Here is a 24718-nt window from a genome sequence, read left to right as displayed (position 1 = left end):
CGTGACCTGTACTATAGTTCTTCCGTTCCGAGTGAGTCCCTGTTGTTCCCGTGATCCTGCAGTACAAATGTCCTGTCCTAGCCGCCCGACGCCCAAGTGGGTCGGTTAACTGTTATCCATGCATAACGGGTCGTAACACTGATCTACTACAAGCCTACGACCTACGACCCAGACCACGACCTCAGTGTACTGTTACTACGTGTCAATCCCCAGCTTCTGTTAGCAGACCCTACTGTCGGATAGCTGACCGTAACATATACTACCCTCCTCCTTCTCAGGATTTTGCTATCTTTCTAGCAATTTTATTCCTCTTGTTGAGATACACAGGACCAGGGGCAGCAGTATCTCATACAGGCTCTGGGAGAGCTATGCAGGTGGGCACATCTATAACTTGAGCGTCTCCGAGGGCTAAGGGTTGGACTAGCCTGCTAGGCGTCTGGATATCAATGCTAGGGAAGATGTAGGTAAGTATAGGCACAGACTCTTTTACGCTCTCCAGGCGGAAGCTTTTGAACGGAGCTTTATGGGAGGCTATCAAGCTTCCTGACATCAGCTAGTTGATGCCCCCAAGGACGTGGCACTTTCAATGCCCCTGAGGGCATGGCACTTTCTATGCCTCCGAGGGCATGAGCTGGTTGATCCTCCTGAGGGCATGGCACTTTCTATGCCCCCGAGGGCATGAGCTGGTTGATGCCCCCGACGGCGTGGCACTTTATTGTTTTTTGGTTTTGTTATTTGTAACCCTACCCTGGCCCGACCCGTCCCGTGGGGCCGCGCTACTTTATACTACTATAACTATAATAGTAAACTTCTTACAAATATATAAAAATATTAAAAGTATTATAGTATTTTTAAAGGAATTTATTTTAAATATAGTAATAAAATAAAATAGAGCTAGCTAGAATAAAGCATAGTATATAGTATATAAAAGTCGCGTTCTAACGCGCATTTCATTATAAGGGGATTTCATTACTTAGGGGTATGTCTTAAGCTATATACTTCCTATATAGTAGTCTTCTCAGATAAGCTTTATACGAGTTGAGGAACTACCAGTCCATGCTTGAGCTTGTTCCACGTTCTCCGTCTTAAAGACCCCAATTCGCTCAAACGTTTGGAATGATTTGTTCCCCTCGTAATTCGTGGCTTGAGTAACCAGAAGCCCAGTTGGAAAAAGAGGAGATGAATATTGTTCCGCCTCGTTATCAAGAAAGATGCTGCAAAGTGCCAGCACAACCGCTGACACACCAGTCAAGGCCACAAACGGACCAACATCAGCATTCTTCCAGCTACCGTCGTTCATTAAGCCACTCGCTGCAACTGCATCGAAAGATCCGAGACCTGCAGGCTCAGGACCGTTCGAAATGAATATCTCAGCCAGATACGTTTCTCTTGGGCGACTGGCTTGTTTAACCTGTCTCATCGTCACTGGAACACAGACAGCAGAAAGAACAATCCAAGCGTTCCGTAGCTTACCGTATGGGTCGATGCCAACCGGTTCGACGTAGACTTCCTCGATCGCACATTGGCTAACCAACGGACGCGAGTATTGTGGCGTAAGTCCCAGCTTTGCATCCCACGAAGCCCAGCTCCAGGAGGGTGCTCGCCACTTTGCGGGCTTGGAGACATCGAATTCGGTCCACCAGAGCATCCCGCGGACCAAATCGCGCCTCCACAATCCAGCCACATACTGTTCATCTAACGCCACAGCGAAGGTACGTGCCAATCCAGACACAGCAGGAAATTTGTCATCCGCGACAGTGAGGCTTCGTTGCGAATACTCATTGATCAAGTCGTCCCACCGCTGGTAGAGGCTTGCATTTCGCTCAGCTTTCTCGTCAAAAGAGAGGTTTGGTGGATGGGGCGTGAGTAACTTGTTCCACTCAAGGACGTTGTTATAAACAGTAATACTGTGCTCGAGACGTCGTTCCTTTTGACATCGGAAGAACGATGTCAAGTCGTCGAAGTATAGAACTCGGGTAGACATGATATCTTCCTGGTAAGTCCAGGCTCGGGTCGCCCAGGCGCGTTTATGCAAATGCGAGGGGTAATCAGCGTCCCATGTGCGGCGTTCCCTCATGTGTGATAACATGTAAGATCCTGACACTTGAGTACCTTTCTTCCTTGACTTGAAAGGGATTACTGCGTTTGGTCCAGCTGTCTTTCTGCTCAGGAAACCTGAATGGCAGGTATCTCCTGCTGCTGCGACCACAGTAATAGTGGCATGCCGATAGACTGAGTACATGAGAGCGGCTTCCTTGGCCCAGTCATCGGCGTCATCCTGTACGATGCAGAGTGCGTCGACCCAGACGTACCGCATACCCATATTGCGGGTAAAGAGAACGGCATCCCGAATAGTGTTCGGCATTCTGCCAAGTTCGATACACTTCTGATGGTCTGGCATTGTCGCCTTTGTCGTGATAAGCTGCGGAGTCGTCTGAGAAGGTGGGCCCCAGCAGTAGCTCAGCGCAATGTACGGCGTCAATAAGGGCAATTTGTGGCCAATGATAAGACGGGCACTTTTATCATTGATCTTTCCAACATCAATCAAGCGTGTTGGAAGTGTTCTGTTTGTCGAAGGCTGGCACTCCAAGTGTTCGTTCATGCATGTTTCCACAGATTCTCGCAAGAGGCCAATGCAAGCTGGGTCAAGGACTTGGAGGGCTGGAATGTGCAGATTGATTCCCAGCAGCTCAGACACTGCGTCTATTTCTCTTGATGTCAATAATTTGTCCATAGCCTGCGGAGCAAACGTGAGGGTACTGCCTTGAAAATACGCAACACACAAGCAAAGAAATAAAAAAGACCAGGATGAAGTCATACCGTCTTGTTGATAAACCAGGGTGCTCGCAAACCAGTCTTCAGTCCATGCGGGCGACTTAAACACCAACTGAAGCCAGTATAGCCCATCTCTTTCGTTGTAGTAGTCATCCGGATGGAGATCCCGCGTGTAGTCTACGATTTCTGACCGCATGGTATAGGCTGGTGAGTCAAGTCTGACTGTGACCTCTTTTGTTGCGGAGGTTTGTAGCGCCTGCGTTTCGGGCATGGGTAACTTTTCTCGAAGGAGATAGTGCACAAGGTTGCAGAAGGTACAACCCGCTGAGGCAGACGCTAGAAGTAGGGGGAGATCGGGGTATGTATCCGTCCGCCACCAAGGCGTAGGCGAACCTGGGTTGCCGGGAGCATCGCGCAGCTTATCATCATACACTATAAGTGAACAGTGTTCGCAAAGTGTCGATGTTGGAACCATGGCGTTTATGAAAGACAAAATAATTCAGTGGCGTGACCTCACGGTGCGTATGGTAAAGTCCTAGAACAAAACGCCGTGTCCGCCGAAGCCTGCTGGAGCCTGGCGGTAATTAAAGCAAACGTAACGGGTCGATGCGGAGCTGAATTGCTTGATACAATGTTTGCACTTATGCCGCCGTGATAGGTTTAGCCTGTGATGTTCTTGGCTACTCGACTTTGTCGTGGTCAAGCGTGGTTCGAAGTGCGAAGAGTGTGTTCTTTTTCGAAGCGGGGTTCAGATGATGCATCCTCTGCTTACGTGGGGTACTTCCACTTGGGCCTACGTATGTACATGCCTACATTCGTTGGTCATACGAGCCTTAGGCATTAAATCTGATCTTATGTTCGTTCAGAAGCATTGAGAGGTTCGTTTAATAGACTGGTGCTAGATTTCACTCCTCTGTCTATCTTATGCTTCCCATCTAGAGGCATGCTAGGTGCGACACTTAGGGTTACCTCAACTTTCCCTTCAAAAATGTAACTGCTACTGTTAAAATCCCTCCCCCGCCCCGCAGTGAAGATCAGCCTGAACCCTGTCTTATCCCAACTCTAGATGGTGGGAGACTCTTCGTCAATTTGAATTCCGAACACCTTTGAGGCAATTGAGTAGCTCTGGTGAACGGCGGCACTTCCATAGACTCTCATTCCTTTCTCGTACGCTTCTGTGACGCCGGGTTTGAAGCCGCCAGCTTCTGCCAAAAGCTTCCCAAGAAGCGCCGCATCCTGCACTGCTGTGTTGGCACCGAGACCTCCTGCGGGCGTCATGGAGTGTGCCGCATCTCCGATGACAGTTACTCGAGGCTCGTTGGGCCACTCAGGCACGCCCCAGGGAGTAGAACAAGTGATTTTCCAAAATGCGGCTTCAGATTCATCCATTTCGTCGAACAGTGGTTTGAAGCGGGGATGCCAGTTCTTAACCAGTGATTTGGCAATATCAGCTGCTTCCTTCCCCACGATGGAGTAGTCGTCATTCGGGGCCCGTATTACACCTGGTTGACCACCCATAGTCCAACCAAACTTGACAGTGGGATCATCCATGTCACGAGAGCGAACGTTTGTCATGATGAAGACATCGCCGTTGGGTCGTGACTTGTCTCGCAATCGGAAAACGCCCTCTCCAAGCTTCTTGAATGCCGTGGTCGACGCTTGACCGTGGATCCCCCTGGCGCCAGTATCGTACACCTTGAGTCTTCCGCCAGACACTTGCCTGGCGACCCTCGAGTAAATGCCCTCCCCGGCAATAAGCATAGAACCTTCGGTTGACTTGGTGCCATCCGCAAACACGGCCCTTACGCCATCCTCAGTCAGCTCGTACCCTGTCACATGCTTGGCCCACTCAATGGATTCTTCGCATCCTTGTGCGAAGATCTTTCTCATGTCTCCTCTTGCTATCCCTACAATCTTGTTGTCGCGAGAGGATAATTGTTCAGGTGCAGAATGCTCCGTTTCCTCCCCCGTGACGGCATCTAGCTCAGAAAACCCGCTACCGCCGGTTTTGCCGCATGTCTCCCAAAAGTGCTTCCATAGCTGAGGCTCAAGTACAGACTCGATAGCGTCCAAGCCTTCTGCCGACAGACGTAGACGATACCCTTGAGCGCGAAATGTGAACGATGCGTCACGCTCAAAGATTCTGAAGGGAATTTGAGATCGTTTGAAGGATTGCGCGAGGAGCAGCGATGAGAGCCCGGCGCCTGAGATTAAGATTGGCTTGCTGGTGATCATTTTGCGTAGATCGATGAATGGATGATTGAGAGATTAATTCTGCTGGGTGCCGCATCGATGTCTAAATATTTTGGGTGCATGTCTTACTTCGGAGACATCTGACGACGGGCTTCCTACTGGCTGACAAATCTCCAGCCCTAGAAATGACGAATTTTGGGGTGCGAAGAAAAGCCTCAACCTGTGCTTACAACGCTTATCGGCGTCGGACATTGCAAAATGCCGACCTAAGAGTGGGAAGCTTATTCACCCCACCTCATGAGCTTTCGACGCAAGACGCCAGTGCATATGAGTGTTTTCTCTGGATACCTAAGCAGCCTTTTTTGGCGAGGGCGGTGGGTTTGATTGATTTCTGAGTCAATTAGTAATGGACGCATTTTCCCCGGTCATTTGTGCAATTGAAATGTGTATCATTTCACCCGCAGCTTCACATACATTCACATGTATGGTTTACTGCACTATTGTGTTGAAATCGTCTTGGTCAACGGAATTGCATTGTGCTGTCCCTCATCGAATGTGCAATCATCTCAGCTGCCATTGCACGAACACTTCTTCGTGCCATTGATGATACCAAAAATGTGAAATATCTCGCCCTCTCTAAATAACCCACACGGCATCTATCCTGAATTTAGACTCAAATCCGCTTCACATCTTCAATAACGTCAACATCTCCGCGGAGCTTGTCGCCGCCAGTGAATTCGAACACTGAATCACATCAGTAACCTATCACAAGATACTTGTTCACGTATCAAATGGGATAACCACTTACAATCAATCGGTGCTGTTGCGAACCTACGCGCCGACACTTTCTTCTGGAAGAGGTAGTCCAACTCGGCGAAGGTACGGTTCTTCGTCTCCGGGAGGAAGAAGAAGATCCACACAGCCCAGATAAGACAGAAGCCGAAATACAGCATGCCCGTCTTGGCACCCCAGTTCCAAGCATCAGCACTATCGTTCAACATGCGAGGGTTGAGCTGCTGAACAGCAATTTGGCCACAAACGTAAATTCCACGTCCAATGACAATTGTCTGAGCTCTCACACGACTGGAAGAGGTTTCGCCGACGATGACATAGCATGTCGGCCCCAAGGACATTTTGAATGTGAGGTTGACAATGATCATCACAACCGCCACTGCAATGGCCACGTTGTCTTGGCCTGGGATGAAACCCATAATGCCGATGATAAGCATAGCGGTGCCGATGATTGAAGACCCATAAAAGTAAAAGGTGCGCCGCCCAATTCTTCCCATCAGGCAGATCGCAATACCTGTGCCCACAATGTTGACCGATTGAATGCCCATGCTGTAGTTGAAGGCCTGGACCTCGGGCATGCCAGCTGACTTCAAGAAGATCGTAGCGTATGAGCAAATCGCCTGTCCATTCAGGATCTGAATGATCCAGGCCATGCAGACGATACCAGTGCGTCGTAGGTTTGTGCCTCGGAAGCAGTCGCGATAAGTCGCTCCTTCAGCTTCGATCTTCTCCATCTCGTTGGTATGTTTCATCAACTCAAGGGTTTGAGCCATCGTCTCCTGGTTATAATGATCCTTGCGGGCAAGGCGACGCAAAGACTTTTCAGCCTCGGCCAGACGACCGCGACGAACCAGGTACCAGGGACTTTCCGGGGCGAGGAATCCGACAACGAACAGTGGAACAACCCAGACCCATTGCAGAGCGTATGGGATGCGCCATCCCAGATCGCCGGGCAGGTCAAGCGAACCGCGAAGAACACCTGCAGCCAGGAATGAGCCACATCCCCAGCACATGGACACCCAAGCTGTGAGATATCCGCGAAGCGCAGCTGGGCAAATTTCGGCGGCATAAGCGGTTGTGAGGGTTTGGAAAATTCCCCAAGGAATACCACAAAGTATGTTTGCCGCAAAAAGCATCTGAACATTGACAGCGAAGAACAATGTGAAAATGGTAGCACCCATCAATGCCATGGCACCCATGTAGACTCGTCGAGAGCCGTAGCGTGACTGCAGCCAGCCATTGAGCAAGAGACCGATAATACTGCCAAGGTTGTTCCCGTTGCCGATCGCGGCCTGCCACGAGGTGGGGATATGTTGCTTCCCGTTGGCGTCGGGCCACCCGAACTTATTCAGGTACGCTGTTTGTCCGAAAAAGTTGTTGATCAAGCCGACGTCCATTCCCTCCATGACTAGAGCCAGACTTAGGAGGGAACTATAGACGATTGCGGGCCAATACTTCGAAAACAGCTCCTTCCGGGGGAGCTTCGCCTCTTCATCGCTAGCAGCTGATGCCGCCTCGATCAGGGCGACATTTGGTGTGTAAAAGCGGTGTTCATGATGGTCGAAGGCTGTCGTGTCTCCTTTGGCGGCAGACGAGCCTAAAGTTGCGTCTGTCATGTCGACAGTGAGGAATGCAGATCAAACACAAATTACAATGAGGGAAGCTGAAGAGTGAAGATCATGGCAAGAGGATTAAAACGCTATCAAAGGTGAGATGGAGCATGCAGCTATAAGCAATTCCCATGTTAGCATCAGTCAGAACAGTTGTTCCCGACAGTCTGGTAATCTTCTTCGCCAAGTCGCCAACCATCTGCCAAGTCGCGTCCACGAATCACCTGCCAACTTTGCGGGGATGGTTCGCCCAATCTTTTGCCGATGTCTGTCGACTGGCCCCCTTCCTTCCCCGCATTCCCCATGGGGTTCATGAGGTCTGTCTTCCAGTGGGGCTCACCGGCCTGATCCCCACGGCTCAGCTTCATATCCGCTTCTCGATGGCCATGCGGACTAGGGTATGTAAAGCCACAAGAAAGACAGATGTTGCCCAGATTCGGTCATCGCGTGAGAGAATCCCGAAGTGCAGCCACTAAGACCAATCGGATTCGGCCAAGAGGGACTATTGAAAACCCAGACTCTTCTGCTCACGCCGCGCCTTGCTTGGCAGGATTCCCCAAGAAAGGCCAAGGACCAAAGCGCAAGATGTTAGCACTCCATCGGGCCTTTCTCCATTGGTGGTTATGGTGACATTATGATTCGCCAACGTAACTGAAACGAACGAACGCTTGTTGTGGTTCTTGTGTTCGATTCATTCGCTTACTCTGGTCACGCTTTCCGCGTTGACTCTCTCTGTCAATCACGCCAAAGCGACCAGGACAGCCAAGAACAGAGTCAGTTGGGCTTGAAGATCGAGGTGTGCGCCACCTCAACAGCCTTCGGTCACGTTCCTTCCGTGCCCCGAGATTACGTCTGAGTCTCAAGGCATGTTACACACAAATGCGTTGTAGGAAAGTTGTTTGGAACCTCACGCCCAGCCGTCGATGGGATCGGACCACCACAGCTTTGTGTACTGAAGATCCTATGGCCTGTTGTGTTGACAATATGACGCTCCATACCAAATGACACTCTACGCAGTCGTCGTATGGAAATGCTGGACGCCCAACGCCGTCTCGATTGGGGTGTTCGTGCAGGTTCCTCATCCGCCTTAGTCGCGCACGATTATTCCCATCTGCTAAGGCAAACACCGCCTCAGCCACGCATCGGATGAATGAGACCAATACGACAGCAGCGTGAAACAGTGCAAGAGACTCCCTTCTTCATTGGCGGGTTAATTGGAAGCCTTTACATATAGTCCTGCAGCTACCGAAATTTAAACGAGCCATTGGCATGTAATGAAGACGTTTGAAGTGTGTTGAGAAGGTTACAAAACTTGTGAGCACCATCAGCCCCCTGCTACAATAAAGGAGAATACAGCCTATATACTCAAGGCCATGACTTGACTGGTGACCCGTCTGGGGACCAGTTGTACCAACCCATGTCTACTTCATCAATAATATTCCACTTGTCGATGAACTCCTTCTTCTTATCCTCTAGGCCTTCCGTGCTTAGGATTTCGTAGACTGTTCTCCAAGCACTGTTGACAGCTCCAATAATCCATGCATGTCCAGAGCTGAGTGCCTCACCGGCAAAGTGCATGTGCCCATTGGCAGCAGGCATCATCAGCCACGGCAGCACACTACTGAACTGGCCTGGCCCGAAGATGGCGAATGCGCCATTCGAGTACGCAGAGCCATACCAGTCATACACGTGGTAGCCCTCGTACTGGGATAAAATGAAGTCGTGAGAAACGCCGTTTAGCTCTGCAAGATCACGCAGGGTGAAGTCGACCAGAGTATTGACACTTTCCGGTTGAAATGGAGCCTGCGTCGTAGGGTTATGCGGGTTGAGATAAGAGCCCAAGCGCGATGAGTCTTGGCCCCACACGTACGACGCGATCATTGTCCCGACATTTTCCACGCCTGGGACATCGACCCCATACGACGGATAAACACAGCGGCGGATAGGAAGGTCCGTGAAAGACTGACCTCCCTTGAATGCGCCAGTGGACAGATTCTCCCACCTGACGAAGGTCAGTAGAGGTTCTGGGAACACCTAAGACAAGAAATCACTTACCATCTTGACTTGAACTTCAGGCCGATCTTAGTAGACGGGTCGTACCTGTAGAATGGTTATTGAATACTGCCGGCGGGATATCCCAGAGTGGGGCAAACTTCGAGGGAAAGGATGACATACTGCAATGTGCGAATGGCACTCTTTTGAGAATAGCTCAGGTCGAGCTCCGTTGTGTTGATGATTTGCAGAGCGCCAAGTGGGACGGTCGATATGACATGGGCGTAATCAAACTCTTGAGTACTGTTCACGACGACCTTCAAGATACCGTCCGAGTTCTTCCTGATGTCCGTCACCTTGTTGTTGAGAATAGGCTTGTTCTTAGCGACAAGTGTCATTCCCTTCGTCAACATGTCCATACCCCCATTAATCAGTGACCAATTGTTGATGTCTGCACTAGAGAAGATCCACTGCTCGAGTACCGCTTGTGACATCGAGTACACGTCATAATGACCAGTCGCGTCGTTCACCGTCTCCAACCAGTCGATCTCACTGTTGGTGAAATTTCTATCCAGCAGAAACTCTCGTGCAGTCATGGAATCATACTGCATCAACAAGTCAAATCCGCTGGTGAAGTCAACAGAAAGTGCATCTGTCAAAGTCTTGACTTGGTTAGCCCAGACGTCGGAGGCAGATGACGCTTCAAAGGGTTGGTTGTCTCCCGGGATGTCAATGTGGTACCGACTGGGAGACGCAGAGTTCGGATCTTGTAGTTGTGCGGTGATGTCGTTAAATCGCCTGAATGTGTTATCAGCCTTGAAAATGTAAGGCTTCTTGACCACTTGGTGTTGCTCCGCCACGCGCTGATTGATGTATGGGATAAGACTCCACGACTTATTTCCGATGACGCGGTCCATGTAGGGCATTGGAGGAAACCTCATTGCTCCCACGTCCTTTTTGTTTCTTAGTGTCAGATATCCAATTGGGATTGCCCATTAATTGCTCACATAATAGTCGTAGTATGCAGGATCGGCTGATGTAGAGTTGGCCCACGTATCCTGGTCAAAACGGTACGTGTAAATCCTTCCGCCAATGCGATCGGAAACTTCATGGATATCGTAGTCGATACCAAGTGAGTCCAACAGAATAGCAGCATACAGTCCAGCTGCCCCCGCCCCAATGATTCCGACCTTCAACGGTGTACCTGATGGGGTGGGGACTCTGCTGTGGTTGGTGTAAGCGGAGCTGTCAACGACCTTTCGGAAAAAGGCAGCACGCGGGTTTTCGGCGGCGAGATTGCCATCGTTGCAAACGTTTTTATCGTCCCGTCGAACTTGGGACGACTCAGATGCGGGAAAAGCGAATGATGGTACCAGCAAAAGGGCAGTAACGAGTGTGCGAGGGTTAAGGAGCGGCATGGTGTTGACCGTAAAGAATGGCTGTCGATTGCTGAACACATTTCTATTGCACCAAATCACAGGCCATCTGCCTTATACTTATATTATTCTTCGACGCGATGGAACAGTCTGGATGCAGACGGATGAGAGAAACCACGCAAATGTTTACCAACACAACGTACGTTTCGTCCCGCTATGGTACATCTTACCGGCGCATGGTCCACTTGTCTCATCGGTGTCGACTGGAAGTTCAGTTCAGCTCCCATTCCTCACTATTACTTCGCCCCTGCCTGAATGGTTTGGTGCTGTCTTGTGTTGGAATGTCAGCTAGCGTAAAAGATACGTGCCCCATTTCCACGCGAAAGCCACACATCTCCCGAACTCAACTTTGTGGGATTCAATTGCCGTTTTGCAGGCTTTGTATCAGCCTCTGACTCTTTTCTATTTCCCCACGTTTTTGGTACTTGTTATTTGAGGCACTCTGAATACGCCACTTTCCCACGTTGTCCTGATGACCATCTTCTTCATTCTTCTCGCTCCCTAATCAACAGCACCATACACACAAGCAGTCAAGATTCGGTGATTCACATATCCCATCAAGTGCTGCATGACGCCAGTACATCGAGTACCCACAATTTCTCCAATTCGGGCCTTATTGAATTTTTGGATTTGTTTAGAAAAAGTGTCGATCAATAGAAATAACATCTGATTAGCTGTACCCCGCACATCTAAGTACTGGCGTCATGTAGCACTTGATGGGATACTCTTGGCTCCCGAGACAATTATTTCCACAACGCATGACCCCATCTTCAGTAATGGGAAATCAACGCAAAAAATGTTTCAAACTCTTCTGACTGAACGCCTTGAGCATTCCAAGCCTTCAATGCTACGGCCAACCACTGAAGGTCTCACCAACAAGGCACAGGCTGCCTGTTTTCCTTCCGACAAGGCAAGGTCCACTACGTGGGTGAGATTGGCGGCTTCATATTTACCCTTAGCCGGTGCTATTTCTTCCATGGCAACGAAACGATCGTTTGTCTCGTCATAGTCGCCCTGCAGTAGCAAATCAAGATTTTTTACGCGGCTAAACACACCTTTACAGCAATGTACTGGAACGGGGTTTAGTGGGCCCACTGGATGTTTCGGCGTTTTCGGCGTTTAGAGGTCAGATTACTAGGCTCCCTTAAGGGGCGAGAAGTTAGCTCAGATATTATCATTAATCCCTATAAATAGAGGGTATAATTCACTTATTTCTTAGTAGATTTTTAAGCTTTTTATTCTATTTTTTTTTTAAAAATTTTTTATAAAGAACGCGAGGAGTCCTTTCCTTTTTTTTTAAGATCGTAAGCTTTAAAACCGTATAGTTACGTAGTTATAGTAGCTCTACGCGCCCTCGGGCGCGTGCGCGCCGCTGTATCGCATAGCTCTCGGCCGCCTGGCCTACGACCATTTCAGTACAAACAGGAGAAGCAGGGCGATCATTTGCCTTTGGAACAAGGTTGACCATTCACAATTGCCATATCTGAATTCTCGACCTGCGTACTTTTTGTTACAGTATACACACTCTGTAGATCGTCTAGTTCAACCAACCACTAGGACCGGCCCAGGTACCCTTAACCATGTTGTTGTAGTAAACCCATGGGAAGAAGTCCCTCTTCAAGTAGTAGAAGGCACGGCGAGGCACTGCCTGATCAAAACCAATCAAGTCGCCGAAGGTCTCCTTGGGCACTCCACCATACTTGAACTCGGCCAGCAGGACCTTGCCATACTCAGTAGTGAGCGGGCACGACGTGTAGCCATCGTACTTGAGCTCAGGTTCCTTGCCCTCAATAGCTCGCAACAGGTTGCTCACCAGAACGGGGGCCTGCGACGTAACCGCTGCCGCAGTCTTGGACGTGGGCATGCTGGAGGCATCACCAGCCGACCAGACATTGTGGTACTTAGTGTGGCGGGTAGTAGCTTGGTCGACTTCAACGAAACCAGCCGCATCGGCCAGAGGGCTGTTCTTGACGAAAGCATGGGGGCCCATCTTGGGCACCACGTGCAACAGGTCAAACGGCTTGGTAATTTGGTTTCCATCAGGGCGAGCAAATACCGCAGTGTTGCCATCAACGGCAACCAGGTCATGCTGGAAAAGGCCCTCGACTCCTCTCTCCTTCCTCAATTCTTCGAGCTTGGCGCTGTACTTTGGAACACCGAACATGGCAGGGATACCGGTGGCAAAGCTAATTTTGATCGGCGATGCAGTGTTGCTGGGATCGTACAGGCCGGCACGCTTCCAGAAATCCAAAGCAAGCCACATGACCTTCTGCGGGGCACCGGCGCACTTAATAACACCGGCAGGCTGCGTGAAGATGGCATTGCCCTTTTCAAGTCTCTGAATAGTGCGGAACACTTTGTCGCAAGTTTCGTAGCCATATATGGTCGAGACAAGCGAGTTGGGGTTGGCAAGGGCCTCGGGAAGACCCTTAATGCTTCCATAATCAATCTTGATACCAGGAGCCACAACAAGCTGCTCATATTCCAGCTTATCGCCATTGCCCAGCTCAATGGTGTTCTCTTCCGGGTTGAACGTGCTGACGCTCTGCTGGTAGAGCTTGAGCTTCGGGTCAACCAAGCTCTCGAGAGGACGCTTCAAGTCCTCCTTGTTCTTGACGCCACCGCCAACAAGAGTCCATCCGGGCTGGTAGTGATGACACGTAGCAGGATCAACGACGGCGATGTCATCCTGAGAGAACTTTCCGGTGTTGAGGAGTTGGTGACTAATTGCCAGACCAGCACTGCCGCCACCAACTACGACAACCTTGTGGCTGCGGGAAGGGGGAACCACGGGAGCAGCCTTCACCGGAGTGGGCTTCTCGGAGGAGGCCTTCTCGGGACTAGCTGCGGCGGCGGCGGGCGCAGCCTTATCTTGGTTAGGAGAAGCAGCGGTCTTCTCAGCAGGGGCAGAAGCTGTCTGCTCGGAGGATGCTGCTGGGGCCGGCGTTTTCTCAGGAGTTGATGCCGAAGTGGTGGTGGCCTTCTCCGCAGCCTTTGCGGCGGCAGCCGGCTTCTGGGGAGTTGAGACCTTCTCAGCTGGTGGCTTTTCGGGAGAAGCTCTGGGAGCAGTCTTGGACGCGAAACCACGCATCACGGGGCCGTTGCGGGCTGCCATACCGGCACGGCAGACATGGCGAGCCGCGGATGTCACGCGCGTCGAAAACATTGTTGGCGCCTAAAGGAGAGGTTGGCTTGCGATGAGGTTGCGGAAGGAGCGGTTGGAAAGATGGCGCAAGACGACGACGATGGTTGAGCGGCGTAGGAAAAAAAACCGGGGTCCAGTAGCCTGGAGAAATTGAAAACGCCGCACCGACGATCACATAACGGTGTGACAGGTGGGCTGATCTCCATTTATTCCTGTCGCAATTGGCCAATGGCACAACGTGGGAGAGCTGCCGCCCCGACTGCCGACAGCCGTCCGCAAATGCCGGCGAGAACTGCCTCACGTCCCCGACGGTGACGTGATGTTGTGCTTCGGGAACCACTCCGGTCATCCGGCTGGTCGGCGAGCTGGTCGCCGAATGAATCTGCAGATCCCCGACCGGCACGCGGAGCGGCGGAACGTTGTGGAGCTCGTCGTCCGATATCCAACTCCCTTCATAAAAAGTTCCACAATCGCGTCACCGTCCATCTACCAGCTGCAGCATTTCTCATGACACAACAGCTCTGTGAAATTCTCCTCCACAACTCATCTGTCCCACGCATCATGAAAGCTTTCCGGCCACATTTGCGGCTCACTTCCTCAACTGCCGGACAGGCATCTCGATCCCTCATACGACCCGTTGAACGCCTTGGCGTGTTGCGGAAACGACTGGAATACCACGCATCATGCGCTCCTCACTCTTCACGAACACCAATCACCGGCGCATGCGACAGAGCGTTGTTGAATTCTATTACCACACGCAGAACACTGTCTACTATTCCTGAGGGTGGCGTCAAACAGTCATCAACTTCCGGTGACAAGGGCCGTAGTGCCCAAACCCCCGCCCAGGGACAACCAGTGATTCACGACCTATTCGAAACCAAGACCGGCACATGGCAATACGTCGTCGCTGATCCCTCGACACGAGAAGCTGTTGTAATCGACCCAGTTCTGGACTACGATCGAGAAACACAGGTCATAAGCACAGTCGCTGCCGACCAAATCCTATCATTGGCCAAAAGCCAGGACTACACGGTTGTCCGAATTCTTGAAACTCATGCCCATGCTGACCATCTCACTGCCGCGTCATACCTCCAGCATCGCTTGGAGTCAGAGCATGGGCATAAGCCGACCATCGGTATCGGAAGACGAATCGGTCAGGTTCAATCACTGTTCGGTCAAAGATACGGGGTTCCTCAAGATGAACGTCAAGGGGCATTTGACACGTTGTTTGAAGACGACGAAGTTTTCAGCATTGGTAACCTTCAAGCCGTTGCTCTACATCTCCCCGGCCATACTCCTGACCATTTGGGCTACAAGATTGGAGGTAAGATCATTCGGCGGCCTCTCGTCCTTCGGGGTTTTGCTGATCTCACCTTCAGACAACGTTTTCTGTGGCGATTCTCTATTCCACGTGGACATTGGCACCGCTCGGTGTGACTTTCCAGGTGGCAGCGCCAAAAACCTTTATTATTCGGGCCGCAGGCTTCTAAGTTTGCCTGACCACGTCAAAATTTGGACCGGCCATGACTACCCACCGGAAGGTCGCGCTGATCCCGTGCCTTGGATGACAGTTCACGAACACCGAGCACAGAATAAACATTTGAGAGATGGCATCACCGAAGAGGAGTTTGTGGCTCAGCGGAAAAAGCGTGATGCCAGTCTTGGGGAACCAAAGCTGCTACATCAATCACTACAGACCAACATCAGAGCTGGACGTCTCCCGAAGCCCACGGAATCAGGGCATCGGATGCTACGGTTACCTCTAAAGCTTGGGGGTGTGCAGTGGTGAGGATTTCTCCGGCATACAAAACGCGGGTAAGGTATGCTCAAGATATGGCTATTTTTCTTGTTGCTTATTTCTGTTTGTTTTTTCCCCTTTTTGCTGTAGATGTTTTCTGCATGTAATGATTGTTTGGGTTTGCTAAGTTGGTGATCGTAAACCCGGCTGCCCACCGAGACAAGTAGTCCAAGCCTTTCAATTGGTTCGAGCAAAGAAGACGAGCATAAATTATTGCTCATGGGCGATCTCAGTAACCAGATTACTAGACTTTGGTGGTACGGATGGCAGACATTGCAACGTGCGTTAATAATCGTGGGGTAATGCGTAAGACCTTAGTCTTGCACGGGACTTTCTGCCCCTGGTGCCTGAACTTATTCGACTTCCAGAAGAGTCACGGACCCTTAGGTTGGCCCTGCCTCAAACCACGGGGACGAGCACGCACAAAGAGCTTCGATGGGATGAGTGCCCTCGGCAAATACATGTAACGGGCACAGTCTGACACGTGCTTGACACGAGAACTGTGTAAGGGAGGGTCCATCCACAGTGAAACGTTGTCTGCCAAGTGGAAAAGGGGGAGGGAGATCATCAAGCCCAACGTCATGGATGGTCGAATCTTCCTAAAATTTGAAAGAGAGTTTTCATGCTTCTTCATTCTGGCTTCCATTGTTTGTTTCGCAGCGCCAACTTGTAATTCCTTGGTTGGGTTCTTGCCTTACATGACGAGCGTCAATTTCTGCTCTGCGAACCCGAAGCGCAACCGCGCACGCCGTTTCCTCGGTTATTACGAGTCCAAATGCAGTGCATGTCAAAGCTGTAACTCAGAGGTCATAAACTGCAAGTGAAATCAAGGCCAAGGAATGGCCAGTGTTATGAACTCGAAGTTCGTCTCACCAACGGCCCTACCAATAGACGCGGACCCGTCCGTGAGACGGAAGAACTAAGAGAGCCGCTCACCTTTTTATCAAATCATCCGTCACAGATTTCGATCCGACTACCCGAAACAAACCTTTGTCCATGCGCTGCCGATTTGCTGAAGCTGAGTTTTGGCCCCTCTCTCCGCCGCATTCGTTTCACATGCCGGTCCAGACATCAGATGAGAACTGATCCCACACAAAGAAACTCAGTCATCATCCATGCGCCGGCTAGATTGCCGGGGGATGGAACCTCATCAACATCGGATTGAGCCAGCGATCCTCGAGTACGAATGAGGGGACACGTCATGCCCACTCCAGACGCCCAGGCGAGTGTCCGCCCAGAGATTTCAGTGTGTGGGAACAAAACCCCTCTCGTCCGCTCTTTGACACCTTCATCATCAAACCTCACGCACGAATTACTCGGGGAACCATACAAAGACCGATGCAGACTGGGCGAAGTTGGCACGACGGGTGACTCGCGTTCTCCAATGCCTGCTGGTCAGCCCTAATTGCGCGCTCTCCCCAAGTAATTGATCGACCTCGAATGCCTGCGTCCCACCTCTAGAACAATTTTACGATCGCATCATCCTCGAGAGACGAGAAGCCCTCGGCATAATTGAATGGGATCAGTCTACTAATGAGCCGGAATTATGAAGCTGCGACGATTCCAGTGCTGTCGCCAAGATCGTCGCCGAACCCTCCTCCCCCGCAAACGGCCGCGCGAATTTATCCCGTCCTGTCGCTGATTTCGGTAATTCTTTTGTTCCTTTCTGCTGGAGCTGGTATTGCTCTGTCTGCAGTGGTACTGTTTCGGAACTTCGAATCGATTGAAGTTCTGGATCCTTTGAGCCGAGCTGTTTTCTTCGTCGCCTCTTGTATGAGTCTTGCATACGTGCTCACACACATCATCGCTGCCAGAACTGCTTACATCAAAAATAATGGATCTCCAAAGGCGTATGGGAAATACGTTGCAGGCTTGGCGTTCTTACTGGCTCGACTGGGCCTTCCGGTTTGGGTTGCGGCAGTTACCCTTGCGATAATTGTTGCGGTAAACATTGGATTGGACGTGTCGAAAGGAATCCAGGAGAACCTACCATGGCTGAATGTCATAATCAGTGTGGCTTCTCTGTAAGTCACCACGACCGTTCTCGATCCACTCATATGGAATATCTGTGCTAACAGAAAGGCAGACTGTCATTGATTGCAATGCTTGCAGTCATTGAGATGGCTGAAAGACCATTCGCAACGATAGGCCTCTCACAGTCTTGGTTCGTTCGTGGAGATCATCCATTCACTGCCCCAGACGAGGAAGACATTGACTATGGGCTTGTTGAAGTTGTATCTATGGTGAAAGATGTCAAGTTGCCGCCAAATGCCAAGCAGATCAAAGCAAGGAAGATGCTCTCAACTATCCAGGAAAAGAAGGAGAAAAAGCCTGAAAAGCGGAAACGAAAGACGTTGACGAAGAAGAATCCTTACGAAGCTCAGCTACAGCGCCAACGTCAGCAGCAGGAACAAGAACAACACCGAACCCTGTAAGTTGCTTGATCAGCCATTTTGACGCGGAAGCCTAACCAAATTGCCCAGACGCCATGCAAGGAGTATGTCCATGCCGACTCCACTTAACGCTGTGTTCGGCGACAGCCCGGAACCTCGGCTGCCAGACTCGCCCGGTTTGCATACCGCATTCGCATGGAAACCACCGACGAGAGAGGGAACTCCACGTGCCGCTGGAGCTGTGACATTTGAGGACCTCGGCGCATGGAGAGATCGAGTCAGTCTTTATCAAACGGCGTCGGATATTTCAACCAGCGCCTCTGCGCCATCTGACGATGTCATTCTTCCATCCATGCCCCGCCAAGCCCATTATTCTCCTTGCAGTCAAGCCTTGCTGCTTGACCAACAGCAGAAGTACTATTTGAGGCGATGGACAGCAATTGGCATGCAGTCCCCTCCATTTGATGGTCGCTTCTTGGATGTTCCCTTCAAAAGGCCCCATACACCTCTTATGACAATGGAGGATGAGCACAGGATGCTAGGAAGGAGACCTTCAACAAGAGACGGAGATTGGGAGGCAAATTACCGCTTGAGAATGCATCAGAACAGCCGACCTTCGAGCTCACACACGTCGAGAACGGGGCGATCATCCATGACCTCTCGGACTGGTTTCACAATACGTGATGAACCTCCGTCACTTCCACCCATCGCCACTGTCTCATCTCTGGTCATCGCGAGCACTATGAACGAAGTAAAGAAAACGAACACGAATAGTATTCGACCTGACAGCGATGTACTGCCAAATGAAGGGCGCAGACGCCGTCGGCTTTCCAATGTTAGCGACAAGCGGCGTCAGACGTACAGGACGGACAGCCGGTCACTTTCGCAAACTTACCGCCCGTCCAGCCGATACGTTTCTACAATATCACAAGAAACCCGTCCTACGAGTCCAGCAATGACGATTAGGTCTGCAAGATCAGGAAGATCTGATGTTCACAATTTCTCTCGACCTCGAACTTCTGCAGCTGCAAGAATGCAATCTAAGGTGGCAAAACGGCTGCGAGCCATGAAGAATCAGCAGCAGCAACAGCAGCAACAATTGGTGCTGTCAGTGACACGCCGCTCGGTGGGAGGAGAGACATCCTCTTCCCCTAGTACGCCAGGGACCCCTAATACACCTCGGACTGTGAGAGCAGCGGCAGTCAAGACTTTGCAGGAGAGACTTGGCCGAAGAAACCAGCAACAACTGCCAACTGATGGGGAGCAAAGGCCGCCTTCACCAGAAACACCACGAACAGCAAGGGCTACTGCTGTGAGAACTCTGCAAGAGAGGCTAGGCAAGAGAATGATGCGGCGTAATGAGGCAGAAGCCGCGCAACTACAACATGTATAACTTGTCACGAATTATAATGACATAGAACTGTACTACTATTGTTGTCATTGGTAATAAACAAAATATCCGATTGATCAACGCGGCTGATGGGTCACTTTGCGCACATGATCAAACGTTAACTAGAAGGTACGATGACGCTGATGACATTCTACTCCTGTCAACGTGACGAAATGTGAGTATATCTCTGTTTTACGGTTTTCTTTATCGTACTATTTGCCCCATGAATGCTTTCGCTAATACGCTCAATAGCCTCCAGGGCCTTCGTGATATCCAACGTAAACCCTGCAATGAAATTGATACAGACCCAAGCCAATGAGAGCTGACACATAAAAAGGAAATGCTGCAGGTGAAGAGAGTTGCTCTTCATATGCGGTCACAGACCGCTCCTGCTAGACCCCGCAATAGTAGCACTATTCCCGCTGGTTGTAGTACTCTCTTTCTTCCAATGACGCTTTCTCCCTCTCGCTTGTGTAATTCCTGTCCCACAAGGCGGTCTCAAGTCTTTCATACACAACGTCGACATCCTCTAGCGCTTCGTCATTGACCTCACGATCCTCAACAAGCTTCCACCCGGCCCGAGCAAACCGTCGACGAGCCTTGTTGTTCATACCAACAATGCGCAAAGCCATTTGCTTTCCCACGTATTGTTTTACCTCCTCTTTCAACTCCGCCAGTGTTTGAACTCCGGTAACGTCAACAAAGGGCACATGCGTGAGGTCCCACACCATCACCGTCATCTGCTTGTTCGACGGTACCACATTGTTACGCTTCCGCAGCATCTCAATGCGCTTGGCCGATGCAACACTCCATGACCTATCGGATGACGTTTTCCCTTGTTGCTCAGCCGTCATCCTCGGTTCAAATTGAACTTTGACAGACTCAATGACGGACTTCTTAACACGGCCTGCGTTGGGGAAGAAGATGGAGTCGGTAAAGCTGATAAGCATAGCGTCGTCGGGTACAAAGGCATCATCGGGAGCTGACGCTGGTGCTGTCATAGTTCGCGGGACCATGTTGCTCTTACCACTCGTCGGGGAGAATGTCTTGACTTTCGGGAAAGCTGATCGAACAAGGGTGTACCCGATACTGAATACGACCGCGAACGCAATGCCCATTTCGGTGGAAACAAATAGAGTAACCCAGAATGACAACATAGAGGCGACGAAGTCAGGAAAGGACATGCGCCAATATCTATAAAATAGGGACACCGGACCGATGATATGAATGACAGCCATAATCTATAGCGCTTCTTGTTAGCAGGCTCCCAGTGGAACAGAAAAGAGGGACCCACATACAATGATTGCGGATAGAGTCGTCTTCGGAATCCAGAATAGTGCCCCAGACAGCTTGTAAAGCGTCAAGAGAATAAAGCCAGCAGTAAAAGCACCACTCATAGGGCTCTTAACTCCACATTCCGAGTTCACTGCCGTTCTTGACATGGCTCCTCCGACGCTCATAGCACCGAACAGGCTGTTGATTGTGTTTGTTACCCCAAGGTAGCATAGTTCCTGGCTTTCATCAATGGCATAGTTGTTCTTCCGCCCAAATGCCTTTCCAATCGCCAAATGCTCTAGAGCCGAGGCTACTAGGGGTGCGATTGCTCGTGTCGTGACCTTGGAAACCAAGTCGGTGGCGGGCATCCTCGGTGCTCGAAGCCCATTTGCCTTAACTTTGCTGATTGCCCAGAGAGGTGTCTTCTTATCTTTGTTCACGACGAAACTGATCGTCGTAAAGATGAAAAGAATAATGACGGCACGGCTGCTGCAGATGAATTTGAGAACAGCACTCTTCTTTCCCCAACGCTTGCCAATGAACTCCAAAGCGTAGAGCAGTATAATGCCGCTGAATCCAATGGCTATGGTGAGAGGTTCCATCTCAGGGATGCGACTGAACACGTTATTGATGATGCTGGCAGTACCGGACGGGACATCGCTGAGGCCAACCAGAGATCCGACTTGGCCGAGAAGAATGGTGAGAGCCGCAGCTGATAGGAATCCAGACAGGACTGGAACTGAAATGTAATCGAGAACAAACCCAAGCTTCAGCAGTCCCACCATTAGGGAGTATATACCAACCATCAAGGCCACAGCGGATGAAATGTCCTCAGGTGCGAAGCCTTCTGACGTGAGATCTCCGATGATTTCTGCAGTGAGCAGGCCCATGATAGACGTTGGCCCCGTGGATAGATCTGTCATATGAACCTGTTAGCTCAGATAGAAGCTAGGGGGCGCGTTTGGCCTTACCCTTTGATGTGCCCATGAACACGTATATCGCTGCAGGAAGCCAACTAGAGTATAGACCGAACTCTCCAGGGATGGTGGCAATCTTGGCGTATGCAAGCGCTTGGGGGATCATCATGACCCCGATGGTCATACCAGCAATGAAATCTGATAGAATCCATTTCGGGTCATATTGAGTAACCCATTGTACAATTGGGACTTTCTCGATGAGGTATTGGCCAGTTGCTGAAGGAATCCGGGGCAATGCGGCGCCAGCCTTTCTCCTTATGGTGTTAATGGTACTGTCTGTCTCGAAATCAGACTTGGCCTTTTCAATAAATTTCATGTTGAGGTTCAACTGAGACTCTGCACAAAGGATTCAAATTTTCAAGGGCCATAGAAATGATATGAGTAGTTGTTCAAGCGCCTGGGGAAACTCTGTACGCTATCTTTGCGCCGTGGCGTAGATCCTCTTTATCTGATCTCCTGTCTCAAGGCGGGTTTCTTGCCGCGCGATCAGACACGCTGACTTGGCTGATAGAAGCCGAGAACGACTTCCTAGAAGGGTAGCGCATTGGGATGACTGATCTCATGCATTAGACTTTAGAGTGCCAGCTGCGGCGAACCGCCGGCAAGGGCATCCCCCGTTCTCGACGTCGTTCCTACGCTGCAAGATTAAAATAACAAGTTGTGAGCGTCTAACTTGGCTCATCTGCCCTATCATTGGTCTGCAACCTGCCTTAGACAGATGTCGCCCTTAACTTATTTCTGACAACAAATGAGACTTAGGTCGCGCGAGAGAAAGGAATACCAACCGCGGGATCTTCGTCATCTAGCTCCGAATCAGATCCGTCTCCGAATCCTGTGTCAGGTCTCGGCACTTGGTCTATTCGAGATATTTTATCCGGTGTTCCTATACTGTCGATATTACCTGCTCATGGGTGATCGCTTTGGACTAGCTCTTAACAGAGATCAATCGATAAAACGCCCAGGTAGTTTGGGTATCCCCTGCACGGGGGCAACCGAACGGTATAAGCCGCGGTACTATACAGGATGACTCTGACTCGGGAGAGAGGGCTTAACTGGTTCAAGCTTCAGATGAAACAGGGTGCCCCGGCCATGAGGTAAGATAGCGGGACACTGCGCCCACTTCTTCGAGAGGTCCACGCCAAAGAAACATGTCGGAACGGGAGCACTGCAAACATGGCGGGGCATCTTTCAGCTGGTGTGAATCAATGATGTCAAGGTACGACCGTTGTTGTTGTTGGTTGTTGCTGGAAGTCTTACTTCCGAGTGGGATGCCCTAGTGCTTGGGGCCATATTACCTGCCCGAACAACTTGAGACGGGATCAACATCATTATTTTTGGACATTCTCGGCAATCAATAAAAGATTCGTCCAGTAAACAGGTGCCAGTTGAACGGCACACAAATACGTTTGAAAAAGAATGGGCGAGGGCTCCCGTGAGGTACCATCGGGCAGTTTTGATACATGACAACACCGAAAATAGGACAGTTTGTCGGCAAGTGGATTACGATTGTCTGCCCAAGATTGACAAGCAGAGTGGCATAGCAAGCAGTGGACTAGATACTAGACAAGACGGGAAGCAAAATGAAACTTTTTCAAACCTCATAGTCCTTCATCTAGCATGACTGTACTAGAAAAGAGAAGCCTTCATTTCACTTCCACCTGAACGTGGCTGCTGCGTTCAGTGACTTTGCGTTTGCGCGAGAGCATCTGTCATCAGCCTCATTCTTAATTATCAGCCAAAGCTTTTTGATCTCAATTGCCCAGGAAGTTGCGTCCTGCGCAACGTGGACAGATTAACTCAGCTTTGGCTGGTACGTGCGAGGGTGCGTCCCGAACGAACTCCAGAACGCCGAAGAACGCCGTTTGGCTGAGATCCTCCAGGGTTTGCAAGTTATCCTAAGCAGGGCCAATTGGATCTTGCGGGTAGCAGCCTGGGTGACTGATCTCAAACTCAGCTATTGCGGGAGACGAGTGACAGCATTGCGACATCGATATCATCCGAGACTTTGATCGAGCATAAAAGCTTTCAGCAGCTAGGGGCTGGAATACTACGTTATGTAGGCTGGTCCCTTGCCCATGTATCCGCAGCAAAAAGAGAGTCGGCTGGGATGTTCACTTTGAGGATGGGAAAGGTGTGCTCTTGCTGCGCCCCGATGTCTGAGCGAGTTGCCTCGCTGGAGGGTCGATTTTACTGGTGCCATTAGACAATGCAGAATCAATTGCTACCACGGCAAATACAGTGGAACACTTCTAGACAGCCTCAGGGGCGCAGAGGAACGCTACACGGCATGGCTGCACCGAACGTTGGATGTCCCTTGATCTGTATTCACGGGCACTAAAAGACTTGGCTATGCCAAGCAGCCAGGTATTGATCTTTGCGCATCAGTCAGCTTTCGATTAGCCCCCGCGCATCGTGTTTGCTGGCTTTCCCTGATCTGCCCCTCTTGTTGAAACATTTTCGCATCCTTTCAGCTGCGGGACCTAAAAGCCCCATGGTGCGGCGGGCAATAGGCTACGGGCGATCGTCCTTTAGCGCCGCTAGCAAAACGCGGGGATTCAGCATGGTGAAGCTGGAAGGTGTCACCCCAGGCTCAGCCAGGCCAGGCCAGGCCAGGCCAGTGTACGACTGGGAGCTATCGCCGCAGGTTTTGGGTGACAAGGATATCCATTGTAAGTTGGCGTTTCGCATGAGAAAAATATATGATTCAGCTCATATTGCCGTGGCTATTGTTGAAGATCCGCTGGTTGAGAAGCAATTGGCTGGGGCGAGTCCGAGTCGAAGCGTGTCGTGCTGCCAGTTGGATCAAAATACTGGTGGAATGTGGGGGAGGTCGCGGCTTTTGGTGAGTGAGTCTCGGTGAAGTCGGGTCCGGGTGTCATGTGGGATTACCTCTTGTGCCAGTGAGGTGACGTGACTAGGCGCGGAGGCGGTGAAGAAGCGTA

The 24718-nt window shown here is 50.7% G+C and overlaps 6 protein-coding genes across 6 annotated transcripts; 1 reads left to right on the top strand and 5 right to left on the bottom strand.

Moving 5' to 3' along the window:
• Window positions 1–3837: 3837 nt before the first annotated feature.
• COL26b_003387 (uncharacterized protein) lies at window positions 3838–5010 on the bottom strand (the record flags this gene model as incomplete). Its single annotated transcript, XM_053176285.1, has 1 exon — window positions 3838–5010. The coding sequence occupies one exon, from the start codon at window positions 5008–5010 to the stop codon at window positions 3838–3840; it is 1173 nt and encodes a 390-aa protein (XP_053039906.1).
• Window positions 5011–5641: 631 nt separating this feature from the next.
• On the bottom strand, window positions 5642–7376 carry COL26b_003386 (uncharacterized protein; the record flags this gene model as incomplete). The annotated part of the gene is made up of 2 exons (XM_053176284.1): window positions 5642–5712; window positions 5777–7376. The coding sequence occupies 2 exons, from the start codon at window positions 7374–7376 to the stop codon at window positions 5642–5644; spliced, it is 1671 nt and encodes a 556-aa protein (XP_053039905.1).
• A 1359-nt stretch (window positions 7377–8735) lies between these two features.
• On the bottom strand, window positions 8736–10279 carry COL26b_003385 (uncharacterized protein; the record flags this gene model as incomplete). Its single annotated transcript, XM_053176283.1, has 3 exons — window positions 8736–9372; window positions 9426–9470; window positions 9546–10279. 3 exons carry the CDS (start codon window positions 10277–10279, stop codon window positions 8736–8738), a joined length of 1416 nt encoding a protein of 471 aa, XP_053039904.1.
• A 2056-nt stretch (window positions 10280–12335) lies between these two features.
• On the bottom strand, window positions 12336–13964 carry COL26b_003384 (uncharacterized protein; the record flags this gene model as incomplete). The annotated part of the gene is made up of 1 exon (XM_053176282.1): window positions 12336–13964. The coding sequence occupies one exon, from the start codon at window positions 13962–13964 to the stop codon at window positions 12336–12338; it is 1629 nt and encodes a 542-aa protein (XP_053039903.1).
• Window positions 13965–17732: 3768 nt separating this feature from the next.
• COL26b_003383 (uncharacterized protein) lies at window positions 17733–18176 on the top strand (the record flags this gene model as incomplete). The annotated part of the gene is made up of 2 exons (XM_053176281.1): window positions 17733–17765; window positions 17901–18176. 2 exons carry the CDS (start codon window positions 17733–17735, stop codon window positions 18174–18176), a joined length of 309 nt encoding a protein of 102 aa, XP_053039902.1.
• Window positions 18177–19937: 1761 nt separating this feature from the next.
• COL26b_003382 (uncharacterized protein) lies at window positions 19938–22092 on the bottom strand (the record flags this gene model as incomplete). Its single annotated transcript, XM_053176280.1, has 3 exons — window positions 19938–20765; window positions 20823–21715; window positions 21771–22092. The coding sequence occupies 3 exons, from the start codon at window positions 22090–22092 to the stop codon at window positions 19938–19940; spliced, it is 2043 nt and encodes a 680-aa protein (XP_053039901.1).
• Window positions 22093–24718: the final 2626 nt, after the last annotated feature.

The sequence above is a fragment of the Colletotrichum chrysophilum genome, assembly GCF_026319265.1.
Source record: "Colletotrichum chrysophilum strain AFK26 chromosome Unknown scaffold_18, whole genome shotgun sequence".
NCBI classification, from domain to species: domain Eukaryota; kingdom Fungi; phylum Ascomycota; class Sordariomycetes; order Glomerellales; family Glomerellaceae; genus Colletotrichum; species Colletotrichum chrysophilum.
Note: the sequence above shows the minus strand (reverse complement) of the source record. Positions and strands in the feature narration are given on the sequence as shown.